Here is an 11,727-nt window from a genome sequence, read left to right on the forward strand (position 1 = left end):
CACATCTAGAGACTATATCAAACTTTGAATTATATGCCCTGAAAACATGTCTGAACGGACATTTGAAGTGTCAGCTCCTAAAACCTATGATCATTAGCCAAAAAATGAAGGAAAGATTTGATGCGTTGTCCATCAGTGTCTGTTGATACAACAATCACAGGCTCCCACTACAGCAGTTTAAATACATGTTTGTTTGCAAGTGTTGTCTGTCATGCTGCACACTAAACAAAAACAGATTGTGCATTAGCAGGACAAATCTGTTGACCCAGTAAACCTTTAAAAGCAGTCAAATAGATTTGTCAAAGCACAGCTTTCGAAAAAGGGGGGTTTCTCCCACTTTCTGCAGGTGTGAACGCTTGCCTGCTCAGCAAAGGTGTGGCGAGAGCTCAGGGGTCAGCAGCAGAGGCACATCTGGCTGACTTAATTGGCGCTTTTAATTTTTTACATTCATGTTAGTGCTCGATTTATACTTGTCTGAAAGCAGGATATGTTTTTGAGATTATTGCTTGTCTTTTAGGAAACTTTTGCAAGGTTAATTTCCAAAAACAGTAATAAAGTTTGAGATTCTATTGTTGATCAAGTTGTGGGCATGTCTGTGTGTGAACCTTGAGAGAAATATTTGGAGTAGCTGTTACAGTTTGGACCTACTTATTTGTGCAAAACCTTCTTTCCTGTATTGATCCAGATTAAAACAAAGCAAAGAGCCAAAAAGAGCCTGATTACTGTGACAGCACATTTTTACCACCTTTTGTGATGCCAAAATGCAGTAATACACACAATATTATGATTATTATTAATTACCAGATTATCTTGTTATTACCAGTATTAGTATTATGAATGAAACACAAATGTTTGTGGGTTCTCTTTATTACCAAACATATTAGGAATTAAAAGTACTTGTGATCAGTCATTATTGAAAATGGGAACACAAAGAGAGAGAAAGCAACATTTGGTAGCATTTTTTTTTCTTCGTAAGGGTTACCTACAGTTTATACAGTGTTTGTACAGTTTATATAGTACAGTTTATACATGTTTATGTAACAATTCATGAACATACATTCACAATCTTAGAATAATTTAGTTGAACTTTAACCATTCATTCAAGCTACACTGCATCAGTCGTGTAAATAGTTTAAGTTCAACTAAAATATTCTGAAAATGTGAAGGTATGCTCATGAATTGTTACACTCTATAGATAAACAGTTAAACATCCACATAATAAGGCAAAAGGTTGAATTGTTGAATCTCAGCTAATACACTTTTAAAGTGTTACAAATGCTATCCAAATAAAATGTTCTTCTTAGAGCCACACATCTGTTGAGTCAGACTGCGGACTGAGGTACCGTTGCTGCATCTGTGTTCACAGGCCACATTCTTATGAGTCTTTATTTGTTGACAAAATGTCTTAACAGCTTGTGCACTCAGTTACTTTTAATTATGCCTCATTGTAAGAATAAAAGGAAAAATGGCAGACATACATATACACACACATAAAATTTGAACATGTAAATAAGTGCAGTTGTCACAGATGATTGGAAGTTAAATGTGGTTGGTTTATCTGTGGTTTGGGATGACTTTTGATGGATTCTGTGAAACATCTCAAAATCTACAGCATGGCTGGCACGAAATCTGATCCACGTTGATTGCTATTTAGATGGTGCTACTCATATATGTGCTTTCATGTTTCAGCGATGTGAGAATGCACCTGCACCAATTTTCATGTTCTTGTGCCATTTTAATTCACTTATCATCATCCACTTCTTGTTGCAGGTGTAAAGCTGATCTTGATGCAGCCATAGCTACAAGTGCCCTTCGACCAGCTTGAGAATGACACTCAGAGAATAAGGATACTGAGTTTATTCTGCACCTCCAGAGCCTTCAGGCAAACTACCAAATCAGCATTAAACAGGTAACTCAACAAGCTATTAGTTTAAGCAAAACAGCTTTACCACACCAAGGTTACCTGTCATTCCTTCTCTGCATGTTTATTTATAATATTATTATATTATAATATTATTTATTATAAGAACACATTTGAATTAGCTATTAACATGATTTTATTTAATGCCTCGCTCTAGAAAATTAAATCTAGGACTTACTCCCTTCTTTGGCAATTTGGTAATCCTTTGTGACATTGTGCAACTTTAAGGATTAGTTTGCCTAAAAATAGTTCAGTTGTCCCCATCAAGAAAACCGACAGTTTTCTGTTGAACTTGTGCAACATAATCATTTAGAATTGAGGTGTAATGAGCAGGACTCCTGACCAATAAACAGGCCTGATGCTGAAACTAAAATATGCTGCGTATTACTTTTTAGAAGTCCTGTTCGTACGATAACTGATACTGATAATAAGAACGAAAAGAAGTTGCAGTTGGGAGTCACAGGAAATGGCAACCACAGTAACCAAATGAGACACATTGAACCTTGATTACAGTCTTTGCACATGAATTCTGGAGAATAGCAGGGTTTTAGCACTCTATGCTGAAGGGGGCTGTATTTATATCTAACACTGTCTCCTGTCCATTCTGGCCAAAATGAGGGCAGTTTGATTCCAGTGTAAAGATAGAGGACAAAATCCACACATTGTGGAAATATGCAACCTAAAGTTTAGCTGAAACATGACTTAGTCAAATTATGTTGATATATCCAAAGTTACAGTCTTGTTATTGTGAAATTCCATCCCTGTTTCCCTGTTGAGCTGCACTAGAGGGATAGTACGCTAAAGCTTGAGAAAACCACTTGATTTTTCTGATAACTGAAACTCTGGATTTTGTCCCTTGACTCTTACACTGGGATCCTGATGATGAGGGAGCTTTTTTTTCTGGTGAGGAGGAAAAATTACAGCATCCGAAAACTGTTTCCATGTACATTTGGGCATGTGAGAGACAGAATGTGAACCTACAATATCCTAAAAGGCCTGTCAGCCCATCTGCTCTGAAAGCTTAGCTTGCATCTTTAAGTATATGTGAAATCATACATTGTTTATGCAAGTGCAGGCCTGTTAATATTAAAATGTCATTTTATAGTGTTGAAAATTTCATAGAGAAATAGATGAGTGTTCTCATATATAGCTGTGCCATAATTATAATGAAATTTGTGAAATGAACATTACCTTCCAAGAAGTTTCAAACTGGGCTTTTGTATTTGAATTTATTAGGCTCATATCAAACGAAAGTTGCATGCAACATTTTGTATTTTTTATTTGTATAAAGACAGGATTCTTGTAAATTTGGGGTACACACCTGTCTGATCTCGGACCTACTTGCTTTTCTGTGATTGTCACTCTTTCTCTTTTTTCCACCTCTTATAGTTTTGATTTAAACTCTGATGCAATCCTGTTCAGGACCCTGTGATCTTGCTTAATCCTGGCCTGAATTTCTTTCCTGCAGTTGAAAGCACTCTATAACTACATTTAAAATCTGATTTTGTTGAAGGTTTTTGAACGTCAGTAGTGATTATGATCCTAATTTGTTTGTGTTAATAATCGGACTACCTTTCTTACATGTGAATGTAATAAATATGGTTCACAAAACTGTTGGTTGGATGTGCAGGGGCAAAACTGCAGTTTCAAGCAGTGATCGTGCGATCCAACAAACACAACTGGCAGTTTTTACAGGTGAGAAGCCTGTGAGGGATCATGTCCTTGTCACTGCACAGGCAACTCCTGCTGGTGGTCGAGGCAGTGAGGGGGTCATTCAGTTCTCTCTATATAACAGACAGTAGTTTTTTTTTCTATTGGAGCAGTACTGGACAGTACTCACTACTGGAAAGCATATAGACGTATATCCCAAAAATGCAGAGCGATTCTTTTTGTAAAAGGTTCCCTGTGGAGTTTTTGACCTCTAGTAGAGACATGGAGCGGTGTCCCCACATGGCGCACATGCACCCGGGTGATGCAATACATATTCCTGCCAGTAATTCCACTGATTAACAGTTGGTGGAAACACACCTAAATATCAGGTTTCCCACAGTCATGGAAATCCTGGAAAAGTCATGGAATTTTGCAGTCTTATTTTCCAGGCCTGAAAAAGTCATGGAATTTATAAAAATCATTGAAAGTTTTGGAAAGTCATGGACCTTTGTTGTGTGCAATAAAATTGTTACAGTATTCTTGGGATGGATATCACCAGAGACCCAGTCATACAATATTATTATGATAATTAGGTCACAATGCTTTAATATTGCAATTTTAAATTTGCTGCAATATGTTTAGCATTGCAATACCACATATTTTGCAATATGTTGTGATTTATTACTTTTTTAAACTGTAAGTAATGTCTCCAAAGCAATTTAAAAAGAATATCAATTTCATCTAATAAGATAAAGTTTTAAAGAGTTCTTCATTCCCCTTTTATTGCAGCAAAGTTTATCTTTTGAACTGAAAAACCACTGACTGTATTATTCTAGAGAGCTGCCAAAAATGAAATTTGCATTTGTTTTCAAGTTTTTTATGAGAAAGGAATTCCTCTTGACACATTTTTTAGAGCTGGAGGATACAAACAATGTGTTTTGGTGAGTAACAGTGAATGTAAACATCACTTTTGTATACAATAAAACTCCACAGGGCCCCTTTAAGATTTCTGTTTTGAGTTTGCTCAGCCTGGATTCGATGCACAGATTTGGACCAAATCAGGCTTTCAGAGGGTGAAGATGAAAACATCTGTTTATAGTGCACTGTAAAATCCTACAAGTTGATTTTACTTTTAGCCTAATTTATGATAACTTTATATGTTATTGTTAACTTTCTTCAAAACTAGTTATATTTACCTAATTTTGTGAAGTTGTTGCAACTTGTAAATTACAAGTTTAATTAAATCAATCTGTCTAAGTTTTAGCAACTTCAGTAAACCAAGTTAAATGTGCTATATATCTGTATTCTGCTGGTTGCAAACTAGTCAGTCATATTTGTATTTTCCTATTAACTTCGTTATTGGGAAAATCCTGTTTGTCATTATCAAGTTAAGTCAGACAGACATTGTTTACTGAAGTTACTTAGAAAAAATAAGGTAATTCCATTTTTAAGTTGCAACATATTCACAAAACTAAGTAAATACAGCTACATTTTGAGCAAACTTGACTCAAATACAAAGTAAACATAAATTAAGATTAGTAGCTTTATTTATTTTCCTTTTTTAGGCAGTTGGTTTCTAAGATTATTTCAAAGATCAATTTATATAATTTATAGTTTGTCTGATTGGTTGTTGGGATACTTCTTTTCCTCTGGTCATCCTTTTTTTAAATTTATGGCTTCATAAATAGTGTCATATGGGGACAGATTTCTGAGAACATTATTGACCAAGTAAAGCAGCTAAAGTAAAAGTCGAAGAGAGAGACTCGTGGTGGAAGTGTGCAGTAACATGGTGTTAATATCTCACTACAAAGCTCTGATCTCCAATCCCCCATCGCTCAAACCCTCAGACCCCCGGCACATTCACAAACATGCACTCAACCACACTCTGAGGACAACGTGTGTAGAGCACATGGGGGGGAAATACTTTCCTCGCAGTACACTGGCCCAATTCATTCCCCTTTTAATCCGCTCTGTGCTCTCTGCCTAATGTGGTCTCTGCTTCTTATACATGTCTTAGTCGGACCCAGTTAGTGATGCAGGCTACAAAAAACTGGTGATAATAAACACAGGTTTACCTCTCAGACTTTGTTCAAGGTCTCTTTGCTCTCCAGTGTCTGAGGCTGAGACATGTTTTACCTCAATTTCTTCAATTTAAGACTGTTGCCTGGTCAATGGTCAGTATTTGACCTGACGTACGTCAGTCAAATTGCTTTATGCTACAGGTACAGCATAATAATAATGACAATAATAATAATAGCTATTTTATCGTTGCATTGGGACAACGTTGCCTGTTCACGTTGCTTGTCCCCTCTGGACAGCATGTGTATCTTCAGCTCCAGGTACACCACACAGTGTGTGGCAGTCACCTGGCATCAGAGCAAGAGCTTTGCATTTCTCTGGTTAACCTTAAACTTTTAACTTAAAGCTGAACAGACTTGACTCGTCTTTGTGTTGTCAGCCGTGGTGCATTACTGCTCACTTGCAATGCACGTTCTTCTTTGACTTGGGATTCAGTGCAGATGCTTTACTGGGACACACATTATGTATATATACAGTAAATAGCTGAGTTTGCTTAATGTCCTCTTATTAACACCACCCTTTTCATCCTGCTGTGAGCTCTGCAAAGGTTTAATTAATTTAAAATTGAACTTAATTATAGTTAAAATCTTGATATTGACCAGTATTTGTCTGTGAAGTGTGTTTCATCCAAAACTATACATAAGAATTTGATCTATTTGTACATATTCGACACCCTAGCTCATGCATGAATAAGCAAAGCTTTGTATGTTTTCCTACCTTGAGGCTGGCAATAGCCTCAGGTTGTGCATCTGTCAGATGTCGGTCTGTGGGTCTGTCTGTCCGTCTCATTCTTGTGAACAGAGCGCCTAGAGGGATTTTTTTCAAATATGGCACAAAATGTTTGGGCTCAGGGATGAACTTATTAGATTTTAGGGGTCAAAGGTCAAGGGGACCTCACATCTGTCTCATTCTTGTGAAAGCAATATCTCAAAAATGCCTTTAGGAAATTTTTTCAAATTTGGCAACACCCACTTAGACTGATTTTGGTGGTTAAAGGACACAGTGACGTCACAAAACACACTTTTGGCCATAACTCCAGAATTCATACACTTATTGTCACAAAATTCGACGTAAATGTCTAATAGGATAAAATTATGAAGTTATTTTATTTTATGACCAAAAGGTCAAAGGTCAGCTTCACTGTGACATCAAAATGCTCTTCAAAAACATTTCTCTGGCCATTACTCAATGCCATAATGCAGGAACAGAAGGGGAGACATTTGGTCAGACACTGAACTGGTGTCACTGATCTCAGGTCTCCACCTTGAAACTGTAGATCTGCTGTGCTGCTTGGGGGAAGATGTTTGTGAAGCATCCATACTTAAGAATATCTAGCTTTTTTCGCAGCAACATCTGAAGCACTTATCTAGCACTGACAAAGTTGTGTGATGTTGTATGTTGACTGTCATCGTAAGTAGTGATACTGAGATTGTTGAATCTCAGATGCTGAGATCGCCACTGGTTATTACTTTGGTTTCAAAAAAAAAAGGGGGGGGGGGGCTGTGCAGCACTTCTTCTGCCACTAGACGGCAATACCTGTGACCAATCACACCTGAAGCACTTTTTGCACTTACTAAGGGTTTTTTTCCTTAAGTCTAAATTCTTGCTTGTGTTGTACGTCGCTTTGGATAAAAGCGTCTGCTAAATGAAATTGTAGAATTGTAGAAGCATTATCAGCTGTCATAGAGTCTGGACAGAAATTGATGCAAACTGTAACAGCAACTTGTCTGGTTCACAGAGGCATACAGTTACAAGGCGGTGTCCCTAGTTTTTAACACATCTCATTAAATATCTGCAGACACAAGTCAAAGTTTTGGGAGGAGGATCCTTTTGGAAACTTGTTCCAAGAAAGGCTCAAAGTAATTCAAGGTCACACTGCAGTAAATCTGGCTCTCAACACAGGCATGAACAGGTCGTTCCTCAATCATCTCACCGCAGGAGCTCAGGTTCATTTCACAAAGCTGCAGTCTTTACGGCTTAACTTCACAGGTTACACAAATACTATATGCCCTTACATATAGAAAAAACAGAAAATTATGCACACTATACATGACATTTTGTTAACAAAACATTTAATTAGGAATTCACTCAGAAATCAATTTTTACCCCCCTGCCACAAGCAAAGTACAAACTGCAATATCTTCATCATCAGCGTATTGTCTTGCTGTAAAATAATTCTGATCTCTGGAAAATGCTGCTGTTGCAGCATGAGATGAGAGAAAAAATCATTACAGTGGCTTCAAGTCCTTATAAGAGCATCCATTCATTTCAACATTTGGGGTGGGGGGCACATAGAAAACAGGGGAGGTTGGGGGTCCTCCCCCAGGAAATAATGAGTGTGAAACACTTAAGTTCTTGCATTCTAGCAAATCTTTATGTATGAATCTGTGCAATTTATGATTTAGTGTTAGATAGAAATAGAATAGAATAGAATAGAAATAGAAATAGAATAGAAAATGTCTTTAATTTTGTCAGAATTAAAGTCCTTTGCTACTTTAATCATGGTCTATGAGTGCTTGTACCCAACTTAAGTAAATCCAAAATTTTACTAAAACAGCAACTGCGTGCTTTCAAGTCTCCAAAGTCCATTCCTTTCGAAGCAGGTGAGAGGGTTTTTAGATTTTAATCGTCTCCTGGAACAGTCTTTGGGGATTTTTGGCTCACAAAATGAAATATCACAAAGTTAAAACGTCATCACCGGTGAGGCAAACTTTAGCAGATCATGGCGAAGACATGCAGTTACGTGCTTAGAGTGAGCTTTAAGGTACACGTGATTGAATATTTACACTAAATGTAAACACTGCTGAGACACCGAGTCCAGAGCAGTAGCTGTAATAAGAGCAAAAGAGGTGGAAAAGTAACCGTTAAGCTGTACTGTAACCAGCCTGTTTCACAGTTCAGTGACTTAACAAGTTAATGCAGCAATACTGTCTACTATCCTTTATGTTTTGTGGCAGAGAAAAATATTCACAATATTGTGCATGTGAGTGACCATCAAAATCATTTGTCTATAATCTTGTTTGGTATTTTCAGATACCTAAGAGCCCTTTAGTTTGGCATAAAAGATGCAAAGAGGCTCCAGAGGTAAAGATAAGATGAGGAGCTTGAAGATGTCCTTTAAGGTAGCATGATTACACGTGATTCTGTATGATGTAAGATACACTGTATAAGGCTGAGTGAATATAATATCCATGTGTGTCCTGTACCAAGAGCTTCTTTGGCCAAATTTGTGTTGTAATGAAGTAATGTATTCAGGTAAGGATGACTGTAGCCTGTCGAGTTTGTTCCTCTATTCATCAAAGTTTCCCACAGCATTCTTACAGGATCGTTCTGTACCGTGACGTGTTTTTTTTTAACATAAAAAGTAAACAAACAAATTCAAATGTCTTCAGAAATGGCTCTCAAATCCACTTAGTGTAGCATTGTAATAGAAGTGCAGAACACTATAAATGAGTAATATAATCACAGTTCCACTTCAAAGAATTGTTATAGCTGAACTTTAATATTCCCAGTCAAAAAAATCCAAAAATCTATCTCAGTTCCGCTTATTACAGCATTATAGTATAACTTGTTCACTAAAGATGAACAGCAAAAATTGAAATTCCACTTAAAGTGGTGTAGCAGCTTCAGTTGAACACGAAAGAAATAACATTCTAATTATTGGAGTAGCAGTATTAACAATTAAACATGAATATCTGCTGTAAATCGTGCTCTCCGTTTATGACACCTGTGATGGGTGGATTTAAAGAAGAGATTTGGTGGGGCGTGTGCTCAAAAAATGTGTTGATCAGGCCTGATACTGATCCTTCCGATCCGTTTGGGACATCCCTAATAAGTACTGATATGCTAAAATATGTGTTGAATGCTTCTGATGAGGCTGCAAAGTTACTGATATTTTTTTCTTCTAGTGAAACCAAGGCAACCATGAACCTGTTCAGGAAGGATGCCATGAGCACAAAGAAGGAGAAGGAGAAAGAGATCCAGTATGAGGACCCTCCAGATGGAGGTTGGGGCTGGATGGTGGTGCTACATTGCTTCCTGGTATGTCCACCTTTTTTTTGATTCCCCATCTCTTTAACATGCAAATATTAAGTTAATGCTGTTGACCAGCACAGTGCCTTAACGAGATCCCAATAGGATGGTGGCAGCAAAATGAAAAAATAAATAATAATAATAAAAAAATAATCAGACATTTAAAAAAAATGTCTCAGGTCATTATTGTTTATTAAATATTTTCACATTTTCTTTTCTTTAGTCTTTATATGTGTTCTTTACAGCCTTTAGCAAGAACAGTAATAAAACGGTAACTTTAGAATTGTTCAATCCTATTTTTCCATGTTTTTGTGTCTAAGTGAATGTTGGCAACAACAGTGTTAAAAATTGGTCCAGTATTGAGTCAGAAGGCTGCGGCCGGCATTGCCAAAACAAGCTACAATGTATCTATGCAGGGCAATTATGCACTGTCAGTTCACATCCGCTAAAGGTGTTTGTTTTTGCCACTGACAGGCTCAGATTGTTGTTCTAAGCGTCTGACAACATTATGAAAAGGATTCCCTCGTCTTGCCAGCAATGATTTCTTTCCCATTTTTTCCAAGTCATTGTGTATGTGTGTGTGTGTGTGTGTGTGTGTGCGCGTACAGGTGAATGTTCTAGTAATGGGAACACTGAAGAGTTTTGGGATCTTCTTTGTGGCGTTCCAAGACGAGTTTGGAGGCTCATCAGAGAGCATCAGCTGGATCGGCTCCATCATGTCAAGTTTGCGTCTGTCTGGAGGTTCGTATGTGAAAAAAACCCTAAACCCTATTGTATGCATCCCCATCACAGCTCTGCCTAGAATTTATAGACTGGGTCTAAAGATAATTAAAGATAATTATATCAAAGATGTTTGTCTTATAGAATTGAGTCCCCTATCTCCTTCATGCCACCACTAAATCTGTAGGAAGAGAGCAATGCTTTTACTGTTTTGAGCCACTTTTCCTCTCCATGTTTACACTTTTGAACAACTGAAAAAAAAATCTTTAGGAGTGTTTTCCATCCATCTCTTTTCATGCCTTTTTAATTTTGTACATAAAAAATGCTATGTGAAAAGGAAAAAAAAACTCTTAAAAAAATCACATAAAAGGTTTTTACCTTTCGGGGAGATGGAAAAGTAGATGTATCGATAAAAGGTAAATGGCAATAAAAAGAATGGAAAGTGAATAAAGGATGACATACCAGAATTGAGAGGCCACTGAAAGCTGTCTTTGTCTTGGTGGATGGCTTTTGACAAACTGGCAAGAACTCCTCCAAGAGCACACAGCTGTAATATCAGTTGTTCAAAACTCTCTATTTCCATTGTCCAGTGTGCTCTCCGCTATTACACATTTATTGTTTTCTTTCGTTTGAGATTTGACTGGTGCTTTTTCTAAGTGCTGCGGCCTCTTCTGCAGACTTCTGACAATAAGTTCCACCTACTGCTTATCTGAACCAACTCTCAATATTTCTTTAACAGTAGTGGGTAGTAATTTGTGTAACATTTGGATGGAAACCCAACTTATATCTTCATGCCTCGTCTCCTTTATCCTCTGTAGCACCCATTGCCTCTGTAGCCTGTGCCAAGGTAGGAACCAGGGTTACCTCCATCGTCGGGGCAATTCTGGTTAGTGGAGGCTTCCTCATGAGCATTTTTGCCAACAGTGTGGTGTTCCTCTACATCAGCATGGGAGTGATAGTTGGTAAGTAGAAATCTGTCAACCAGTGTGATCCAAACTTGCTGTTTCCCTCATGACTTTAAACCAAGGTCACCCTCTGCAGGAGGACATCTCAGCCCATATCTCTTAGTGATTTTTTTCTCTTGTGACCCCAAAGTCCTCTGAAAGACACAGTCTTATGATGCTAAACATTTTTACTCCTTACAGGAATTGGTTTTGCACTACTATACCAATCCTTCTCAGTGGTCACAGCGCTGTACTTCCGAAAGAGGTTAGCGACAGCGTATGCAATCGGACGTTCTGGGATGGGTTTGACCTTTGCCCTTGCTCCGTTCACTCAGCTGCTCCTGGACCAGTATGCTTGGCAAGGTATGCAGGACAAAAGTG

At 37.7% G+C, this 11,727-nt stretch overlaps 1 protein-coding gene across 2 annotated transcripts in view; it reads left to right on the plus strand.

Moving 5' to 3' along the window:
• The window catches only part of slc16a4 (solute carrier family 16 member 4), a 56,660-nt gene that overhangs the window by 2,290 nt on the left and 42,643 nt on the right, over nucleotides 1-11,727 (plus strand). For both annotated transcript variants that reach the window (XM_042491268.2, XM_042491269.2), the window contains exons 3-7: nucleotides 1,771-1,909; nucleotides 9,559-9,691; nucleotides 10,291-10,423; nucleotides 11,221-11,364; nucleotides 11,548-11,709. In XM_042491268.2, the coding sequence (XP_042347202.1) occupies nucleotides 9,575-9,691; nucleotides 10,291-10,423; nucleotides 11,221-11,364; nucleotides 11,548-11,709 (556 nt within the window). In that variant the 5' untranslated portion in view covers nucleotides 1,771-1,909; nucleotides 9,559-9,574. The remainder of the gene's footprint in view (nucleotides 1-1,770; nucleotides 1,910-9,558; nucleotides 9,692-10,290; nucleotides 10,424-11,220; nucleotides 11,365-11,547; nucleotides 11,710-11,727) is intronic.

This window comes from Plectropomus leopardus, chromosome 9 (genome assembly GCF_026936395.1).
Source record: "Plectropomus leopardus strain MGB_pleo_1.0 chromosome 9, ASM2693639v1, whole genome shotgun sequence".
Lineage (NCBI taxonomy): Eukaryota > Metazoa > Chordata > Actinopteri > Perciformes > Serranidae > Plectropomus > Plectropomus leopardus.